Source organism: Drosophila takahashii, chromosome 2R (assembly GCF_030179915.1).
Source record: "Drosophila takahashii strain IR98-3 E-12201 chromosome 2R, DtakHiC1v2, whole genome shotgun sequence".
NCBI classification, from domain to species: domain Eukaryota; kingdom Metazoa; phylum Arthropoda; class Insecta; order Diptera; family Drosophilidae; genus Drosophila; species Drosophila takahashii.
Window position 1 is genome coordinate 32916005 of NC_091679.1, and position 21201 is coordinate 32937205.

The 21201-nt window shown below is 42.9% G+C and overlaps 3 protein-coding genes across 5 annotated transcripts; 2 read left to right on the plus strand and 1 right to left on the minus strand.

The window, feature by feature from the left end:
- Positions 1 to 10292: 10292 nt before the first annotated feature.
- IntS8 (integrator complex subunit 8) lies at positions 10293 to 14373 on the plus strand. Its single transcript, XM_044395805.2, has 7 exons — positions 10293 to 10544; positions 10606 to 11031; positions 11089 to 11206; positions 11263 to 12185; positions 12245 to 13109; positions 13167 to 13629; positions 14085 to 14373. Exons 1-7 carry the CDS (start codon positions 10430 to 10432, stop codon positions 14202 to 14204), a joined length of 3030 nt encoding a protein of 1009 aa, XP_044251740.1. The 5' UTR covers positions 10293 to 10429; the 3' UTR covers positions 14205 to 14373.
- On the minus strand, positions 14290 to 15756 carry Fen1 (flap endonuclease 1). Its single transcript, XM_017146456.3, has 2 exons — positions 15539 to 15756; positions 14290 to 15476 (listed from the first exon to the last, which is right to left on the minus strand). Exons 1-2 carry the CDS (start codon positions 15618 to 15620, stop codon positions 14392 to 14394), a joined length of 1167 nt encoding a protein of 388 aa, XP_017001945.3. The 5' UTR covers positions 15621 to 15756; the 3' UTR covers positions 14290 to 14391.
- Positions 15757 to 15856: 100 nt separating this feature from the next.
- Dek (protein) lies at positions 15857 to 20592 on the plus strand. Of its 3 annotated transcripts, none has more exons than XM_017146450.3 (11): positions 15857 to 15952; positions 16443 to 16692; positions 17275 to 17756; positions 17821 to 18238; positions 18306 to 18406; positions 18467 to 18643; positions 18704 to 18892; positions 18953 to 19037; positions 19094 to 19215; positions 19275 to 19427; positions 19493 to 20592. In XM_017146450.3, exons 1-11 carry the CDS (start codon positions 15950 to 15952, stop codon positions 19505 to 19507), a joined length of 1995 nt encoding a protein of 664 aa, XP_017001939.2. In that variant the 5' UTR covers positions 15857 to 15949; the 3' UTR covers positions 19508 to 20592. The 3 variants fall into 3 exon arrangements, with proteins under 3 accessions (XP_017001939.2, XP_017001940.2, XP_017001938.2); XM_017146451.3 differs by lacking the exon at positions 15857 to 15952 and adding an exon at positions 16229 to 16365; XM_017146449.3 differs by lacking the exon at positions 15857 to 15952 and having other exon boundaries at positions 16422 to 16692.
- The last annotated feature ends 609 nt before the right edge of the window (positions 20593 to 21201 follow it).

Genomic DNA, 21201 nt, shown 5'->3' on the forward strand with positions numbered 1-21201 from the left:
AGTACGTGTTTCCAGACAACTTTCCTAATTGTTCCTCTACAATTGGCATTGGATATCGTTTCTTCACAGTGACTGCGTTGAGCGCTCTGTAGTCGATGCACAAGCGACTCTCTCCATTAGCCTTCGGAACTAATATAGCCGATGACGCGTGAGGTGAGGTGCTCTTACTGATGATATTGTGCTTAAGTAGAAGTTCTAACTGAGATCGGAGTGCATCCCTTTTGGCAAATGCAACTTGGTATCGACGACCCAGTATCGGAGTTGCTGAAGTCACCTCGATGTCCATAACAGTGGTATTGCATCTGCCAATATTGGAAAGGCCTTCTGCAAAGCAATCTGAATAGCTGTTTAACATATCGGTCACCTCATTGCGCTGGGAACTATTGATATCGGCGCTTATGTTGAAGTTGATTTCTTCCTCCACTGCTAGCATTATCGATCCTGAATTGTCGATTTGATCGTAGTCCTTCTTGCACAGTAAATCTCTGCCCATCAGTACGTTGTACGGAAGTACGTCATCGGGTACAATAGGAATGCGTACATACATCTCGCTGCGATCTGTCTTTACCGAAGTCAGTATACATTCCTTAGTCTCCACTATTGATCCTCCAAATCCTTGCAAGTGTTTCAGTGATGACTGTCGAATTGATCCATCTGGAACCGCCGATTCTCTTATAAGGGTATGATCGCTGCCAGTATCGACGAATGCAGAAAACTCTTTTCCTCCGAGCTGAATTGTCTTCATTATGGGTGGATACTCTTTAGTAATTGCTGCGTCTACTTGAGCGACCGATGATACCTTAACCCTGCAATCTTTTGCTTCATGCCCAATCTTCGAGCAGATTGAACAGCGTGGCTTTTTCTGCGGGTCAGGACACTTAGCAGCTATGTGACCCATTTGGTTACAGTTAAAGCACTTTGGTCCTTTGGCTTTAGCCTCGCCACCCGCTATCTCTTGTCCTTTCATGTACACAGACTGAAAAGGAGTACTTTGTTGATGCAACGCTTGCACTGTCTTCATATTCTCCAGAGACCTGAATAGTTCTGAGCAGGTTTGTAGGTTCATGGCCAACAAAGCCTTCGTACAATCATTTTGGTTAAGTCCGTTAATAATGTACGAATTGATGGATGGCTCATCGATATTTGCTCTTCTTCCAATTGCCATCATGATGTAGAAATACTCGCTGAATGATTCGTTGAGCTTTCTTTTGCGCCGCATCAATTCCCTGTGAACATCTGCTGTGTTCACCACGCTTGGAAAATCCAGTAACAGGGAACTCTTAAACTGTCCCCACGTTTGGAATACAGACTGTGCATCTAACCATTCCTTGGCGACACCTTTCATTTTGTGCTGTACAGCAAACAACACTGTCCCATCGTTCCATTCGTAAACGCTCTGCAACTGCTCGGTTTTGCTTATAAACTGTTGTGACGTTATGTTGCCCCTAACTGGATCATACTCAGGCAACACACCTATCACATCCTTGATGATGGCGTTAGTGTAAACTGTGCGTTCGGGGCTCTCTCTGATCCGTTGGTGCCGTTGTTCTTCACCTGGTGGTGGTGCGCCTACCGTGTTCGCCAGGCTCTGCTGCTCTACAACAGCCGGTGATGCTTCTGCGTTCCTTCCGTTAGATTGGCCAGAAGTTGAAGCCCCTTGTTGAACACTCAAGGCCTGAACAGTTTGCGATAAACTGATCATCAACTGCTTCAGTTCGTCAATTTGCGATTGTACCGAATTTGTATCCAATTCGTAGTCATCTCGTTCAATTTCGTCGCATCCCAAGATCCGTGTGAGTTCGTCGATTTTTGCCGATTTGTTTCCGACGACTGGAAGATTATTCGTGCGTAGAATAATATCCAGTTCGGGAACCTTAAGTTGACTTAGTTTAACTAACATTTTAGTTAACTTCGTGGTCCGTGGCGTCTTCTCTGTTTCCCACTCTTGGTGCTTCTTTTTCTTTTTTTCCTTTCTTTTTCCGTGTCTTTTCGCTTTTCGTAGCGACGCTTCTTAAAAAGTGTGGCCGTTTTGCAAAATTGCCGTTTTGCCACCTCTTTCCTTTGACCGTTTTGCTTAGCCCGTTTTGGCGCTGCCGTTTTGTCAATTTTTGCATTCCTTCATTATCTTATCTTCGTGAATAAAATTCAACTTTTTATATCATTTTATTGATATATGTGGCTCGTATCCCACTTCTGATTTGTCAAAAATACCTCTGCGTTTGTTCAGGATGGTTTAAAGTCTTTATTGACAAAGTTTTAATCAATATATTTAAGAACACAAATTATAAAATGAACTTGTTGGCTTGTGAGCGTGCGGCATACGTCTCTCTCCTTTGACGTTGCCAACCGAACTGCCTTATTTTTGACAACCATTTGTGTAACCGTTTTTTATGTTATAACCCAATCAAAACTGTAACCAAAACAGTAAACGAAATTATTAAATAAATCTTGTTTTTAAATCTTGTTTTACCAATTTGTTCAAAAAATATTTGCTTAAAATTGTTATAATCAATTTTTATACAAAATTAAAAAATTACATAAATTTAATTTTTATTATAAAATGCATTTAAAATAATGGTTTATTTGCCTAACCAAACTGAGCAAGAGGTATTTTTGGACGCAGTTTTTGGCTTCAATTTTATGTAACTCATAACTCGTGTTTGCAGCCCCTGATTTTAATCGCTGATGTAGATTGATTTTTCCAAATCCTTTTAATAACCAATAAACCGATATTCCATTTTCCGAATTCCTAAAATGTAAGCCACTTGAACTCACTTCTGAAAAATACACGTTGGATAGTAGATTCTGATCGAACAGGTTCATCGACAGCCGGGTTAACTCAAGGGAACAGAACCGAACTGTCCCAAACCAACTGTTTCAATAAAGATTAAACAAATAAATTGGCTCCTTCGTTTGTTTGCCCCCAGATGTTTTTGGGTGGCTTGTCAGTGGGTTCCGAATTAAATGAATTGTAGTTGGTACCTAGTCTCAGGGTCTAGCGTAATATTTGCTCGCAAACAAAAAGCGAACAGAACAATCGAAATACTTGAAGGCTCCCCGAAATAAAAAGAAACCGAGACTCGTGACTTAACAAGGCCAAGAAGCTGAAATGGAGGGGAAAGGCGATGGATTTGGATGGATGATGTATGGCGAGAGCAACAATTGTGCAACAATTTCCACACCATCAGCGGGAAATTCATCAGGTTGGGTTAGGAAGCAGTTTTTACACGGCACAAAAATTTGTCAACGTAATTTAAAATATTAAAGGATACTTACTTAATATAGTTTTAAAAGTCGTCGAGCACTATTGTTTTGATTTAATATATAAATTCGTATTATGTTGTTAGTCGCCTTAATGATAAATTTTAATTTATTTTATTATTTCATCATCAGCGGTATTAAAATTTTTTTTTGTGTGTTGTTACTTTTAAATTTTCAATACGATCGCCTCCTGTTCAGCGTTTGACAATTGATGACCCGCACATTTGTCTTTCACTTGTCGCCTTGCCGTCTTGTCTTGCACCTTCATCAGCCCATCTCTTTTATTGTGAAACTACCCCTCTCTCTCTCGTCTTTCCCTTTCTCGCGGGATCTTTTGAAGTGAACCCGTTTTGACAAATGTGTGTCATTGCTGGGCCATCAAAAGACACGATCGTTGGAGTCTTTTGCTCTCCGGATTCGATTTTGTTTGGCAAGGCAAGGTGTATTTTGGCGCTATTAATGATGCCGCAAACGGTAAAACCGAGTCAAGTGACTGGCAATCTAAAGATGATCGTCATCATCATCGAGATCAACAAAAAGCATTCGATTCCAAAGAAACTTTCAATGAATGGAAATTCATTGAGTGTGAGTGGTCTTCGTTACAAAAGGTCTCAGCAATCCGCTTCCATTTATCCTAAAGATATTTTCTAAATTAGTATAGTGTATAGGTTTGGAGAGAAGTCTTTAATCTCTTTCACCTAAGCCACGTTGACAGTTTTTTTGATACACATTTCCGCGTGAATTCTATAGCATTTTTGGGGACACATCTCAGTGACACATTTGTCGCAAATGGAAAACGCTCTATTGAAGCCATTACGTGGTAAATGATTCCAATAAACAGCCTGGGGCAATCCGGTGCATGACTTTGTTTTCGGATATTTAACAATTCTCATTGTGGCGACAGCGATGAAATTCTAAAAAAATGCCTTCAAATTTTGAAATTCTTTTCCAAAGAACATGTTAGCAAGAAACCATGGCGGCGACAAAGATATTCTATTTATACTCATATGGTCAGTGGAGTGATATTAGTTTATCTTAAACGTCTTGATGGGAAAAAACTGCTCTTCTAACTTTATAAAATTTCTAAATTCATAATTCTATAATATTAGCTAACTAATGTAATTCATCCTCGAGTGCCGGATAACATTTCTCGAACAGATAAAGTTCCTTAGAAGGGATAAATTACAGCTGATTTTCCAGAACCAACTAAGATGAAGAGATGAAATCACTTCGGATTTTTCCTAAAAATTTCTTATAGGCTAGAAATGCAGGGTATTTCTTGTTCGGCTGGATGATTTGTTTCTCTTTATAAACGTGTCTCGAAATTAGGGGGAGAGCTTCCAAAAATTCGGTTTTGCATTATTTCATGAGCCATCAGCGGCGACACGGCGGCCGAAAAGCTTGCCACAATTTTCTTTTAATTTTCAGCTGGGGGAGATGCTCTACGAACCACATCCCCCGAATATAACATCAGCCCGTCCCCGACTTTACGAAGTAGTTGCGTAGGTGTCCGTCCGGTTGTGTCAACTGCTGCTGAAAGATTTTCGTGTCGTTGTTTCCATCCCGCCTGCCAGCAGACGACAGACATGAATTCTTTCGGCCAGAAAACACACATTTCGAAAACTTTTCCCCATTCCTTTAATTTTTTTGTATTTTTCGTTGAAATTTTCTTCGTGGTGTCGCGGTGCGTACGTAAAAAGATTTAGCAATAGCAATGAATTTAGTTAATTTATGGCATTATTAATAACATCATGAAGAGGAGGAACCATGCAAGAAAATAAAAAAGAAAGGAACTCACAAAAATGTTTCAATATAATATATATGATATTAAAAAAAATAGGAGTGCGGGAAAATACCCTTATTAAATTAACCCAATATGTAGGAATATTTGTTGCAATATTGTTATTTGCCCCAAACACTTACCATACAACTTAAAATAATTCAAAATATTTTTAAAATATTCTTTTTTAATTGGCTATATAGTTAAAGTGCTTTATTAATTTCAAGACCGTTTTGAAAGTGTATTAGTTTCGTTCCATGCGTAATCGCAAGTCATGAGACCATTTGAAATAAATGTATTTCACATAATACATATTTTGTGTGTGACCATTGGGTCTAGCAGAGATCTCATTAAGGTATATTCATATCGAAGTGTTCACACAACTTCGAAGATGCCTCCCGAACGCAGAGGAAAATTTCACTAGGTCAGCTTAGTTATGCGGAGATTATTGAATGATAGCTAGGCCAAAGCCATAAATACTTGGGCCTGTGTGTATCGATGTTTCTGAATGGCACGAGCTCAACATCAACCTGCATAAAATGTAAATGAGCCCGACAAAAGACGCGCCAGAAACCCCCAAAACCAAACAAATTTACGACCCAATCAATAGACTTCGAAAAGCTGTTTTCTGCCTTTGTTTCCCTCTTTTCGGTTTGTTTGAGCCTCACTAACTTTAAGAGATTTCTGGTTTTCTACGACCAGAGGTGTTCCACTAGCCGAACCGAAATTTACCTTAATTTGTGAGCAAAGTATGGCATATTATGCAAATATTTGAAAGACTCCAACCTATGGCATTTCCCTTAGCAACTAAATTAGAACTTTTTTGTCGAATTTTTTTAGGCAATCGACATAGGAATTACTTCTTAAACACACCATCAACCATTCTTATTTTCCAATATCAGCCTAAAATAACCCTCAAAATTAAGTTGGAAACGCAACTGATCGAAATCTATAAGTGATTTTTCAACTGAACGATAACCCGGATGACTCGCTTCCCAAATCATTCTCCTAATCAGTGTTATTTAGCAATGACTTAGCTAACGTCTACCATTAAATAGTCCCAAGTCGAATCGTCAAAACAGACGCATTCCAACGAGCAACTTTGAACCTGGAAGAGATAAGAAATTTAGCTGATTCGAAACTATTGAAAGTGCCAAGTAAATCGGATCTTTCCTTAGGAATTTTAGGTGCGTCAAAAAACCATGAATGAATAGCTATAGCTATATCGAGAAAATTTCCCTAAGACTTCAAGGCGAAAGCTAATTTTAGCCAAAGGTTTATTCTTTTTCGATGTCAATTTATTATTAAAATTTATGACGATATTAACACGAAAATCGGAATAATACTTTTACGCATTTGACGTTTTTATGGGCCTTCCCCTAAACGCCTTTCTGCCCCCATTTTCCACAAAAAGAAGACAACTAAAAAAGATTTGTACCGATTCTTATGAGAAGAAACGTTTGAAAATTAAGTCTCTTTGTTGCGTTATTTATTGCATAATTATAGGAAAAATGGCGAGACAACAAAGTAAAAAGATTATCGCACGTCTTGACCCCAGAAATAAAATATATTTTTATTCTAAAATTCTATACTGTTGGTATTTTTTATAGAAGATTTGACGGGCCCAACACTCTGCCTGACAAAAACAAATCTTCATAAGAAGATGAAAAATGCCATAAACACACATTAAATGGAAACGTGTAATTTGCATAAAATCACCTGATTGAACGTTAAATATTTTTTAAGTTTCAGATTATGCAGTCAAGAAATGCTCATAAAGTTTACCACCAGACGGCTCTTAAAAAAAGGGGTACAATAAAATTGGGAGAAGCACACTGTACAAAAAATCCCAAAAAAATATTGTAAACCATCCATATATGATGGATCGTTTTGTAATACATTTTTCCCAGTGTCGACATCGAAATACAGCAGAAAAGAGAGATAGCCCAACTTTAGAGCACCTGACTCAATATTCAACAAACATAAATATTTGCATAAATTACTCGAATAGTCTTTCAAACTATTTTACATTTTTAATGAACAACAACAGAAACTGTCTTAGGCATTATGAAATGATTAGGTACTCCCCTTTGATCGTTTTTTTTTATTTCCATTTATTTATGTGTAAAGGCGATATAAATTAGAATTTTATGACATCCAATGGGGCATAGGATAAAATGAGAAGTGTGTCAACTCACAAGCACAAATAAAAGAAGGTTTTAATTAGTATTTAGATGATGGATAAAATAAAGGAATTTCAATCAAGAAAAATAAAATAAAAATGTCATACTCTGCTGATAACTGGAATTTATAATTTAAAATTTAAAAAAATTAAATTGTTTAAAATTCTTTAAATTTAGTTTTTTTAGAGTTGTAAAAACTAAACTAAATATATATATATATTTTTTATTTATTCGCCAAAACACAGGAATTCGCCAAAAACAGAATTTTTTAAGTTAATATTCTTTTTGAACTCCCGTATTGCGGCCACTAAACCAACACTTTTCCAAGAACTTTTTATACGCGTTACTCGTAGAGTAAAAGGGTATATTGTATTCGTGCAAAAGTATGAAACAATTAGAAGGAAGGTTTTCCGACCCTATAAAGTATATATATTCTTGATTAGGGGCACTAGCCGAGTCGATATAGCCATGTCTGTCTGTCTGTCCGTCTGTCCGTCTGTATGAACTAGAGACCTGCGTGATACATTCAATTTTTGTTTTATCATATTATGCCATGAAATTTCTGATTTGTTTAATTCAATTCTATGTGAAATAAATTGAATATTTTTATACCCGTTACTCGTAGAGTAAAAGGGTATATTGTATTCGTGCAAAAGTATGTAACAGGGAGAAGGAAGCGTTTCCGACCCCATAAAGTATATATATTCTTGATCAGGATCACTAGCCGAGTCGATCTAGCCATGTCCGTCTGTCCGTCTGTCTGTCCGTCTGTCCGTCTGTCTGTCTGTATGAACGCTGAGATCTCGGAAACTATAAAAGCTAGAAGATTGGCATTTTGCATGCAGATTTTAGGAGTTCCTACGCAGCGCAAGTTTGTTTCAAAATGGTGCCACGCCCCCTCTAACGCCCACAATCGCTTATATACGATTTTAAAAACTTTAATATTTTGGAAAACTAAAAATGCAGTTTTATTGTGTTTATCAATACCTATCGAAATGTAGAAGAAATTTTTCAAATCAGACCATTCGTTAAAAAGTTATGCGTGATCAAAGTTTTCAATCTATATCTCCATCTCCCTCGCACTCCCTTTACCTGAGTAACGGGTATCTGATAGTCGGGGCACCCGACTATAACGTTCTCTCTTGTTCTAATTCATTTCGAATTGAATGAATGAATGAATAATTTGTTTAATTTTTTGAATTTTCCAAATTTGTTTGTTTTCTTTTTAGAAAAAAAAGTGGTAAATAGAATTCATGCAGATTTAATCACAAAATTATGGCCCTTTCTTCTTTAAAAAAAAAAAGGTCGTTTGAATTATTTTGGAATTCATGCCATTCATTCATTCAATTCTATTAAACTCAAAATTCAAATTCAAATTCAAAACATTCAAAATAGATCATTGAATCCATTCATGCAGGGCTCTAGTTTGAACGCTGAGATCTCAGAAACTACAAAAGCTAGAAAGTTGGGATTACCCAAATATATTCTTGGGCTTCCTACGCAGCGCAAGTTTGTTTCAGCCGAGGTCCACGCCCCCTCTAACGCCCAGCATCGCCTTAAACGATTTTAAAAGGTTCTGGCGCCCACACCGGAAAAGTAAAAATTCAGTTTTTTGTGTTTACTAATACCTATCGAAATGTAGAAAACAATTGTTCAAATCGGACCATTTGTTAATAAGTTCTGCCCATTCAAAGTTTTAAATCTCCATCTCTCTCGCACTCCCTTTAGCTGAGTAACGGGTATCTGATAGTCGGTGCACCCGACTATAGCTTTTTCTGTGGTTTTTTGTTGGAAACATTCCTTATTATAATTTTTCTTCACAATCTTCTTTTTAACGGAAAGTAAATTAAAAAAAAAAATTGTTTGTTTTAAAACATTTTGGAATTCGCAGAAAGCATTACCGTATTCTGAAAAAATGTTAACGTTCGCTGATTGAGAACCGTACATTTAATAACCTTTTATTATTCCAGGGTTGATCAGAGCAGGATTCAAAAAGCAATACAAAATCTATTATACCATTGGCACATTTTTGAACATTTTTAATCATCGTTCTGATGGGCGAGATCCTGGAGGAAAAGTTTGTTCTGAACGCCTTGGAGCTGTTGGGCGTATCCTGGGCCCAGGAGTGGAGGACCACGAGGAGCTGCCTCTTTCTACGCCAGCCCGAGAACCAGGATCGGCTGCCGCGCGCCAAAAATACATTGGTGGCGATGCTCGGCTACGTATTTAATAAAAGTTGTCCCTAAATCGTAAATCGAAATTGCATTTTTAAATAAACAGTAGGGACTTGTATTGTATATGAATGAACAATTGATGGAGCTTTAAAACGATCAGCTGAGTTAGGAAGAAATATTCACAAAACGATAATTTAATACTGATAATAACTAAAATTGGGAAGCTACAAATATCCAAAATTTTTATAATTTTCAATGCGGGTATTCCACGACATGGTTCAGCTCATTTATTAATACAACATTCATGTGCCAGCAGGGGGATTCCCTAAACTGTTGAATTGCTGAATTGTTGAATTTTGGTCAGCTGTTAATCAGCTGTTCCATACAAAGTCAACTTTCAGAAATTTCAGCAATTCAACAGCCTCGGGACTGTTGAAAATTTTGTTGAATTGCTGAAAAGCCAGAGTTGTCACCTTTTTTTAAAAGTCGTGGCAACTCTGTAACATTTTAGTATCACCAGTACGCATTACTTTTTTTAACATCAACTTACCTTGGTAACACTTTTAGACAGTAAATAGCAATAATAAATCAAATTTTACATGCTTTAAGTTCCGTGAAACTTTTCAACAAATAACAGCTGTTTGAAAATTCAACAGGAACTATTTTGGGTCGTTCCCTTAATTGCTGAAATTTTTTGTTGAATTTTCAACAATTCAGCAATTCAACAGTTTAGGGAATCCCCCTATTATTCTTTTGTAGTGTGCCCGATGTTTTCAGAGTTCCTATGAAGCATGGTCTTACTAATAAAAAAGTCCTGTCGAAGCAATCGATAGACACTATCGATGCATGCAGAAATGGCCTCGAACCATTTGTCAATTGATATATTGGCGCACATCTCTATCTCAGCGAAGACAAAAACCAAACACCGATGTTTCCAAAACGTACAAAAACATCGATGTTTCGCCACCTCTAGTTGAGAGCCAAATAAAATAGGATTTTCTGGATTTAGATGAATTTTGGCCGGGACTAGCATGGACGATCCGCTCAAGCCGAAGCCAGTGCCGCTGGCCGCCGAAACGGTGCTGTGGTTCGAGTTCCTGCTCGATCCGCACAAGATAACGCAGCACCTGCAGCGGCCGCATCCCGGTAAGTGCGAATCACTTGTGGAATCAGGCCAAGATCGTAATGCTTCCCCCTGCACTTGCAGAGCCCAGCGCCATGGAGCTGATCATGCAGTTCATCAGCATGACGCCGGACACGGCGTTGGCATCGGTGGTTACGCCCGGCAGCGACCTGCAGACCCTAAATCAGCCTCCTCCCCCTGCGGGTCCCATTCCCGGCGTGGTTGGTGGTGGCGCCACCACCCCGCCCACAGCGCCCAATGCCTCCGGCGGAGTGGGCATGCCGCATAGTCCACAGAGACCCGCGGAGAGTGGCCTGCAATTGACCCGCAAGCAGCTGGCACTCAAGATCCTGGAGCTCAAGGTGGCCACCTGGCTGAAGTGGGACCTGGATGCGCTGGAGAAGCACCTGCCTGTGATTATGCAGCTGGCCCTGCTGCGCGACCTGTGCACCATCAGCTACGGCTGTCCTTTGAGTATTCCCCTGCCCAGTGACTTTGATCTGAAGATTTGTGAGTTGATATCTGGGCCACGCTTTTTCTTTTTTTAACCTCTGTTAATCCTTTCAGCCACTGCTGGCAACGAGAGGGCAGCGAGATTCGCCCTGACCATTTACCACCGCCTGCTGCTGCGCCTGCAACTGATCAAGGAACAGGCCCTGAAAACGCCACGTCCTCCAAATACCATGTAAGATGTGGACACACTTATCCTGACCAGCCCGCTCTAGAGATTGCCCCTTTCAGGTACCAAACTGTGGACCAACTGCAGCAGTTTCTGGACACACCCACGCAACCCTCCATCGAGTATTTACAGCAGCTCTGCGGCTCGGCCAAGCCCTTCTACGTGTTCCACTACGACAGCTTTGTCACGCTGCAGTGCGATGATCTGGGCACTGGCCAGAACTACGACCTCATGCACCTGATTACGCCCCAGGAGCTGAGGGCGCAGCTGCAGTATGAACTGGCCCAATATTACCTGTACACCAAGCAGTATGTTTTGGCCCGCGAAGCGGCCGCCGCCTGCAATAGCAATCTGCAGGCCGTTCCGCCACAGACGACGCTCTATTTCTGCCACATACGACCGGCAGAGCTGGAGGGCCTGCTGCAAGCGTGTGGCATCAGCGCCCAGGAGCAGACGCTCTTGGAAAAGTTCCAGCAATCGCTGCTCAACAACTACGCAGACATTGTGCCCATCCTGCGGTTGGACAACCGAGCGCGGGAGATCCCCTTGATGAGCCGCCGGCAACTGGAACTGGACATCGAGGGCTCCCTCTCGACGGGCATTCTAAAGGAAACAGTTCAGCTGCAATTGCAGGTGGCCGCCTTGAATGTGGTGCGAAATATCTTCGAGTGGGGCAGCATCTTCGGCAGCGTGGAGTACTTTGAAAAGTACAGGGAACTGGACTGCCTGCCGCCGCTGGTGGAGGCTCTGCAGGAAGTGCTGCCGCACTGCAGTCTCAGGGAACAGGCGGCCCTCAAGCACTTCCTCATCGACTGTTTGCTGCATCAGGGCGGGCAGTCGCGGCAATTACTGCAAACTGTGCGGGGATTTGGACTCTTCTCGGCCGATGAACTGCAGGATTTGGACGAACAGATGCTGCAGGCGGCGCCGTCGGTGCCCACGAACTCGCTGGCCTCGCTTTCCGACTGGATGTGCCACTCAAAGAGTAAGGAAGTCTAATCTATATTCACTTATACATCTAATCTTCTGATTCCCGCTTTCTAGTGAATCGAGTGGATGTGGCCGCCCTCGAACGACAACTGATCAGCTGCACAAATGCCAATACAGTGCGTATTCTGCTGGTCAAACTCTGTGGCACGGCGCCAGGAAAACCTTTGTGGGCCATCAATCCCAGTTGGGATGTGCCGCAGCCTCTGAAAACTCTTATTATGGCCATGCCCGTGAGCTTTCTGCAAGACTTCAGCTATGTTCTGCTGGGAAAGGCGCGGGAGTTGGCCACAAGAGGCAACTACATCGATGCCGTCTCCATGCTGAGTGTCCTAAAGTCGGAAACGCAGCGCCAGGAGATGGCGGCCAATGTGCAGCTGATGTGCAAGCTGCTCACCTGGGAAATCCTGCACATCCAGATAACACAATGCCTGGAGGAGTGGCACCAGAAGCCACTGGATCTGCAGTCGCTGGGCGGAAGATGCAAGCAATGCTTGGGAGCCCTGCAGGCGGGTGATTCGATGATCCCGCGGCCGGATATCCTAGAGAGTTGCGCCATTATGCTGCTTAACCTGACGGAATTCCCACCACTCCTTTACCTGGACAAGCGGGCGGGTCCCCTGGAACTGCCCCTCGCCTTTGCCGCCACTTTTATAGAAATGGAGAAGATGAAGGGTCCCAAGAAGGTGTGTCGCGATGCCTGGGAACTGATGCTGAGCATGTTCTTGAACGTACCGAAGCGCGGCTCCTCAGGAGTGGGCGGTATTAGCTCCCTGCAGGCCTTCCTGCAGCGAGTGCGCCACCAGAGCGTCTTTGGGCTGGCCATTTCCATGATTGGAAAGATCCACAACATCCTGAAGGACGACCCCAACCATGACTTGAGCTGCGAGTACATGCAGCTGTGGCCCACCAGCATAAACAAGTGAGTATGGATTGTTAGTAAGTGGTTCTTGAATCACCATTTCAATCCATTTTTCAGCCCCATCAGCTACAGTTTGCGGAGTGTCTGTGAGACCCTCCAGTGGCTGCTGTCCGAGGCTCTATCCTACTATCCGCAGACCATTTCCTGGCTGAAAATGAAGGGAGATCTGGACCTGGCGATCGGCAACAATGAGTCCGCCATGCGTTGCTATGTTAATGCTCTGGTCACCGGCACCGATTACTGCACCATGCCGCTGCAGAGGAATGTGGCCGACGACTATGTCATCCGCAAGATGATTCGATGCGCCGCCAATCTCGGCTGCCACATGCAGGCCACCGTTCTGTGTCAGTTCCTCGAGGAGATCGACTACGGCATTGTGTTCAAGAATCTCAGCGAGAAATCGTCGAATTTCACAGACGCCATGGATGCGTACTACAGCTGTATTTGGGATACCACGCTGCTCGAGTTCATTGTCAATCTGCATGCGAAAAGAGGCGAACACAGCCGGAAACTTGAAGCGGTAGGGGATATTTTTACTAGAGCCCTGCATAAATGGATTCAAGGAATTATTTTAAATTTTGAGTTTAATAGAATTGAGTGAATTTCAATTTTGAGTTTGATAGAATTGAATGAATGAATTGCTTGAATTCCGAAATATTTCAAAAGACAATTTCTTATGAAGAATCTGCATGAATTTTATTTTCTAAGCAGTTAACATTGATTGGTTTAATATTTTCCATTTTTTGTTCTCAAAAGGAAGCACAAAAAAATCTAGTAAATTTATAATAATTATTCATTCATTCATTCAATTTGAAATGAATTAGAAAAACATTCAATTTATTTCACACAAAACAAATCAGAAATTTCATGGCATACTATGATAAAACAAAAATTGAATGATTCACCCAGGGCTCTAATTTGTACTATTAATTTTTTAGAAAAATCCTAACCCTTTCTTATCTCCCGCCAAAACAGATCTCTATGATGGGCACTCTGGAGCTGAATGCGAATAACAACGAGGAGATCAAGCGAGAATGCGCCATGGTGCGCAAATCCCGCTTCCTGCGCGCCCTGGCCAAACAGTATTTGCTGTAGTCGCAGCCCAACCACACAGACCCAACTCTAATTCAAAATCCAATATCCAAAATCCAAACCTCACCCACAAGCAGACCAACTAGCCTTAAGCTCAAAGATGTAGATTTTATTATATGCATAGGCTTTAAATACGTTTAAGATTAAGATTAAAGAATTGTACGATTTTTCAGATCTTCCACTGGATCTTCTACTTGGGTCGCCTGCCACGCCCCCCGCCGCCGCCTCCGCTGGTCTTGGCCTTCTTGTTGTTGGCGCTCTTCTTGGCCTCCTCGGCCTTCCGTTTGGCGGCATTCGTGGCGTTCGGTGTGCTGGGCAGGGTCTTGAAGAAGCTATCGAGTCGCACCTGCGTCTGGGCCTGCTTGGATTTCATCAGCTTCTTGGCGCCGTTGCGAACGCGCTCCTCGCTGAACTGCCGGTCGCCGCAGAGGAACTTCACCAGGCCCTCCTCATCCGGCTCCACCCACTTGAGATCGATTTCCTCGGCATTGGCCACCTCCGGTTCGATGAACAGCTCCCTCGCCACCTTGTAGTTCCAGTTCTCGGGCACCGTGTACTTGCTGGTGTCCAGGTTGTCCAGAATCGTCTCAATGTCCCGGTAGTTGTTGATCAGCTCGATGGCCCGCTTGGGTCCGATGCCCTTGATGCTCTCGCAGTAGTCGCAGCCCAGCAGGATGCAGAGATCAATGAACTCCCGGCTGTTGATCGAGAGACCTTCTAGGAGCTTCTCGTAGCTGAACTCCTTGACGGGCATCTTGCGGGCCTCGCTGTAGGTGAGATAGCGCAGAAGTTTCGTGGACCCGAAGGTGAGGGCATCCATATCCTCCGTTGCGGTCGCGTAGACCTTTCCCGCCTTGACCAGAGCCGCGCACTGGGCCTCCGCCTCGCAGGGAGCGTCCACATAGGGCACACCCATCAGCGAGAGCAGCTCCTTGGCCTCCTTGGCGTGCTCCTTGGTCACGCGGACCAATCTACGATTGAACTTCTCGATCCCGGCATCATCTCCGGCATCGGTGGCCGCTTTCAGGGCCTTCTCCGCCTCCTCCCGCCGCTCGGCACGCTTGGCCAGCTCACCGGACTTCAGATCCGGCGGCTTGCCGTCGAAAACGTAGACGGGCTTGATTCCGTTGTCCAGCAATCGGATGGTGCGGTAGAACATGCCCATCAGATGGGACGTGGGATCCCCGTTCACGGTGGCCAACTGGGCGCCCTCGGAGCGCACCGCAATGAGGAACTGGTACAGGCACATGCTGGCATCGATGGCCACCTTGCGACCTGTTAAATTCAGGAATACATTAGAATTACATTCTATGTTTAACTTTAGAGCAGTGACGCACCGAAAAAGTTTTTCATCTCGCTTTCGCGAATCGCCTGGGGCGCCAGGTCGGCAATGAGCTTGGATAAGCCCAGAATTCCCATGGCGGTTGGATGTTTCCTGATTACTTGTAATTAATTAAACAATATTATTTGAAGGCAAACGCCAGCGATTGCCAAATTTTGTTTGCTAAACACGCCGCGCGCTTTTTTTTGGCAATTAGTGTGACCGGCTATAGTGAAACCAGTGCTGCCAGATTGTTTGAGGGTGGCTAACACGGCTACTTAGCGTTAGGAGACCGTATTTTTGGTATTTTTCAGAGAGACCAATTGGTATATTTCCTAGAGTCGCCACGGTATAATTGCGCGGTCACACACTGTGGCCAGATTGAATGTGTGTCGGCTGACGGAAAAACAGAAAAACCATTAGAAATATGGTATGTAAATAGGTGGAAAATGTGGGAAAAGGCGCCGGAAAGCGTGTGCCGGCGGGGCGAATGGAAAACGGCTGGATGGCCAACGTGTTTTGTGTGTAAATAGAGCGCAACAAATTGTCCGCGAGGCAAAGTGCCCGACTATCGGTTCTCTCCCGCCGTTCGGTTGTGTGTATAAACATGGCGTCGTTGTGGCTCGAGATGCCGAAACGAGTGGGTGCGAGCGGGACGACTAGTGCGTGTGCCTGCGCCTCATAGATTTGCAATGTTGTTTTTTCTATCGCCTCTCTCGTTTCGCTCTCGCCCTCTCTCGCTCGCTCGCTCGGCGGAGAAGACACGCATACACAAACTCGCGTTCGAATCGCTGAAGAAACTCACACTCATATTGCGATTAAAAAAGCGCACCGAAATCCATGGTAGAGGCCGCCAAAAAATTAGCAAGTGTAATCCAACTGTGACTTTGTATCTTTTCATGCCGTCGCCGCCCCAAAAGGATGCTAGCAAAGCGACAGAAGCGGCAGCCAAAGAAAATGCCGCCGATAAGGTAAGCGAGGTGGAAAACGCAACGGTCGCAGCGGGGGAGGCGGCGAAAGTCGAGGGGGTGTCGGAGAAGGGGCCCAAAGATGCAGCCGAACCCCCTGCCGCTGCCGAGGTCGACGCCACTGCCGCCGCCACTGATGACGTCGCTGATAAAAAAACCAAAGGAGACGCAACGGCCGTTTCAAATCCCGAATCGGATGCAGGTAAATAAAGAAAAAAACCAAAGCCACGCGCACACAGCCGCAACCAGTCTAGTAGTGTGTGTGTGAAGAACGAGAGAGAAAAACAAAAATCATGAAATTATTTTGCGCGCGTTTCAAAAACCCGCCGAACTTTTCGTCTCGCTCTCTTTTCGGAAAAGCTCTCTGCTCTCTCCTTCTCTCACCCCCTTTCTTGTTGGATTTCGGCTACTTGTTGGGAGAGCTCTGCAGTGGCGCTGCGGTCTAAAGCGTCGTTCTCAGGGTCTTGTTTATTATGCTATGTTGGCATGTGGTTCGAATCCTCTCCGGGCGATAATGTTTACAAAACGAATTCTTCTTTCGGGCTTTTAGGACTCTTCTATTTCTATTTCTTTCCTTGGCTATTGTTCATGCTAAATCCTTTAAATGGGTTCTGCGTAGTAAATGCCGAGGTACAGCAAAACTTCAATTTTCATAGTTCCTTGCGCTCCAAACAATTAGCATTGGACTTCCCAAGCATGAAGATATTTTTTTTTCTAAAATTTTTTTTTGTATTTACAAGCTAATGTTTTTTATTATTATTGAAAAAATGCTTCCTATTTTAAGCTGCGGACGACAAAAAGGAGAAATCCCCCTCGCCGGCAGTAAAGAAATCCAATAGTAAGGACGCCAAGAAGGACGAAGATTCCGAAAAGGAAGAGGAGAACACGGAAGATGGCGAAGAACCGGAGGAAGACGATGAGAAGGCCAGTGATGCAGAGAGTGAGAAAAAGAAATCAAAACCAGAAGCAGAGGACAAGAAGAAGGAGGCCACCGATGAGGCCAAGCCAAAGTCCGGATCGGAAAAGAGCAAGAAGCCTGAGCCGAAGGCCAAGAATGGTAAGGTGGCTAAGGACGAGGACGAGGACGACGAGGAGGAGGAGGAAGATGAGGATGCCGAAGACGCTGACGGAGACGAGAACGATGGCTTGGACAAGAACAACGAGGTGGCCGAGGATGATGAGAACGTGGTGGCCCTGGCCGAGATCGATCGCATCAACGAGAATATCAACAAGACTCGCGTGGATGGCCTGCAAACCTTGCATGCAGTAAGCTTACACAGAAACCTCTTTATCCCAAACATTTTTCATTCATCTCAATCCACTCTTACAGCTCTGTTTTGGGGCCCAGGGCAAGAACAATGTGGTGAAGAAGAACTTGCGTTCCTTTGCCGGCTTTGAGTTCGCCAAGGACTCGGCAGAGTACAACAAAAAGCTGGAGGCCATCAAAAAGGTGGATAACAAGGGTCTGCGCAGCATCTGCGAGATCCTTACGCTCGATCGCAAGGGCAGCAAGAATGAGACGGTGCTGCGAGTGCTCAAATTCCTGATGGAACCCGACGAATCGCTCTGCTTGGAGCAGGGCGACGAGGAGGAAGAAGATCCCGAGGACGAGGATGTGGACGAGGATGAGGAAGATCCGCCCAGCGAGGAGGACAAGAAACGCAAGACCGGAAAGTCGGGCGGCGGCGCAGGCAGAGGCTCGGCTCGCAATTCCACCGGTCGTCCCAGGCGTTCCACGGCGGGAAAAAGTATGTTCATATATAGATTTTTAAAAAGTGCTTTTTAATATAACCATTTTTAATGTCCGACTTGCAGAAATGTCCGCTTATGTGGATTTCTCCAGCTCTGGGGAAAGCGAGCAGAAAGTCGCAGTGCCGAAGAGGAGGCGAAATGATGACTCGGAGTCGGGCTCAGATGTGAGTATTCTTCATCAAGAAACCAAAAATAGATTTGCATATATTTTCTCCTGTTTACAGTACAATCCCTCCGGCAATTCTGACTCTGATGGCGGTCGTGGTGGCGGAGGTGCTGGTGCAGCAGGTCGCAAAGTCCCAAGTCGCGGCAGTCGTGGTCGTCCGGCGCGCAAAAGTCGTCGAAGAAACTCTGATTCCGAGGAGGAGGAGGAATCCGAAGTATCCGAAGCCGATAGTGATGTAGGTTTTTCTATGAAGTTATAATAGCAAATTCGTGTTTAAACATATCTTAACCCACAGGTCCCAAAACGCAAACGTGGTTCCGCAGGAAAACGTGGACGACCGGCAGCTCCTGCGTCAGCAGGACGAAGGGGTAGAGGGCGGGGAGCAGCTTCACGAAAGCGCAAGGATTCAGATAGTGAAGAAGACGATATATCCGATGATGAAGAGGAGGAGGAGGTCTCAGAGTTTGGCAGCGATCAAAGCGAGGTATGACTATAATTAGAGTCAACCATTTGTGTCTTATAACCTATTTTTCCTGCCTTAAAGGAGGAACGTCCCAAAAAGAGTAAGAAGCCCACTACGCCTGCGAAAAATAGCAAAGCTAACAACAAGTCAAAACCAGCTGGAAAGGGTAAATAAATAAAAACTAACTAAATCGAGCAATTTAATCATTATTTCAATCCCTAGCCGACGGTCGATCGAAAAAATCAAAGAAAGAGTCCTCTGAGGAAGAGGATGATGTCGATGACAAAGATGAATCTGACGAGGACGAGCCACTAACCAAAAAGGGCAAACTGGCATTCCCAACGGTCGGTAGCCAATAGTTAAAATCTAAAATGTAAGGGCCTAATCAAACTTGCAATTACAGGATGAACAAATACGCGGCTATGTCAAAGAGATCTTGGATAAAGCCAATCTGGAGGAGATTACCATGAAAACAGTGTGCAAGCAGGTGTATGCGAAATATCCAGACTTTGATCTAACTGACAAGAAAGACTTCATTAAGGCCACAGTCAAAGCGGTAAGCTACAGACACACCCATGCTACTTGTCCCTACTTAATTTCTATTAATTTCTGTCTTTCCAGTTAATTGCGACATAAAACCAAGTAGAGATGAAGGCACTTTGAGACGGGGAGGGTCCAGGTTCTGTAGACATACAAAAAAAAACAAACCGCGACGGCAAAGTCAGCATGTTGTTTGCCAAGACAGAACAACGTTGGGCAAAATGTAACTCTTAGTAGTTGTCCTATAAGTTAATGATTTGTACTCCTATCCTAAAAGCTATCTACAGTTTACCTTAATCCTAACGTCAGCGGCAGTAGAATATCCATTCTTATATATATTCATTTGTATATATAACTTTTTGTTTGTCCAACCGTACACACACATCATTTTCTATTTTCTTGAAGGTATGTGCTCTCGACAGCTCTGCAAAAAGTGTGTAAATTAAGAAAAGAGAAACTTGTAAAAATCCGATTAAAAAGAAACTAAACTGTAGTGCATTTTGATTTGACGTTCAACAAGAAATTATGTATTTAAAATTAAGACACAAGAAATAATAAACAAAAAGCGAAATTAAAAGTTGATAAAGGCTTGGAATTATCTAAAATTCACACACTGGCAGCAGTACAAAAACACACGAAAATGGAAGAAACTTTTTAAATTTACACGATTGCAAAACGTTTTTGGCAATGTAAAAATGCATCTTTTGGGCGAGTAATTTTAAGGCACACTAAAGCGGAGCTAGTGATTGACGTGATTGAAATGATTAGCAGATATTCCCCAAAATAATTGTAATCCCATTTCGATATCCCACATCCCTTACCCTCTTCAACTTACTCAAGTGCTCGGGCCCCGTGTGATTGAGGATAGGAAGGTTTCGCGGCTAATTAACTAGAGACAAGCTCACAACAAAAATGTGAGTAAAATAAACAAACACAAGATTGAAAAAGAATAAAGTTAAATATTATAAATATTAGATATTTACAAGGTAAAACTAGATGTATGTTAATTTTAAATGAGAAAAAGGAATAGAAAAAAGTTGGATATCAAACGAAAGTTTAATTGCCAGCTAGAGAAAAATAAAAGAAGAACAAAATCCGGTTGAATATTTTCACAGCCGCATCTCAATGTAAGTTTTCTTGTAGTAAACTCTTAAATAAATATCAAAAACAAAACAGCTTAACTACACCCACTAAATGAAGTATATCAGTAAAGCCTCAGACATTGGCAACTAAACTGTGTATTCTAGTTTATTCTGTTCTGTTCAACTTTAAATATTCGTTGCAAAGTGCGAAAGGGGTAAAAAAGAATGCAGTGTATCAGTAATAAAGTGCTAAAAATTAAGAGAAATCTATTATTCTGGACTGGGTTGGAATATTGGTGATGGAGGTTTGGTAAAAATTGTGGACGTGGAGGCGAAGCCCTTCTGCCGGAAAAAGAGGTAATTACATTACAGTAACGCGTAAGTGTATGACTTTGAACTCCTATTTGCTTCCGGTTAATATCAATTGATGTTATCCAAATGTTGAGAACGGGAAGTGAAACAATTCTAAAACCTAAATATGAAAACTGAATATATTTCTTAAATCTAAAAAAATGTACTGTGCTATAACCTGAAACTAGAATTTTTAGATCCTGGATGTCCAACGCTAATCGAAACTAACATTCACGGCTTGGAAACAACATTTCATGGATTAAATTTTGTATACTAGGGTAATCAGGACGTCAAAACACACTCCTAGTACAGAGGAAACGCTGCATTTTAAATACGACAAATAAAGGTATTATTTTG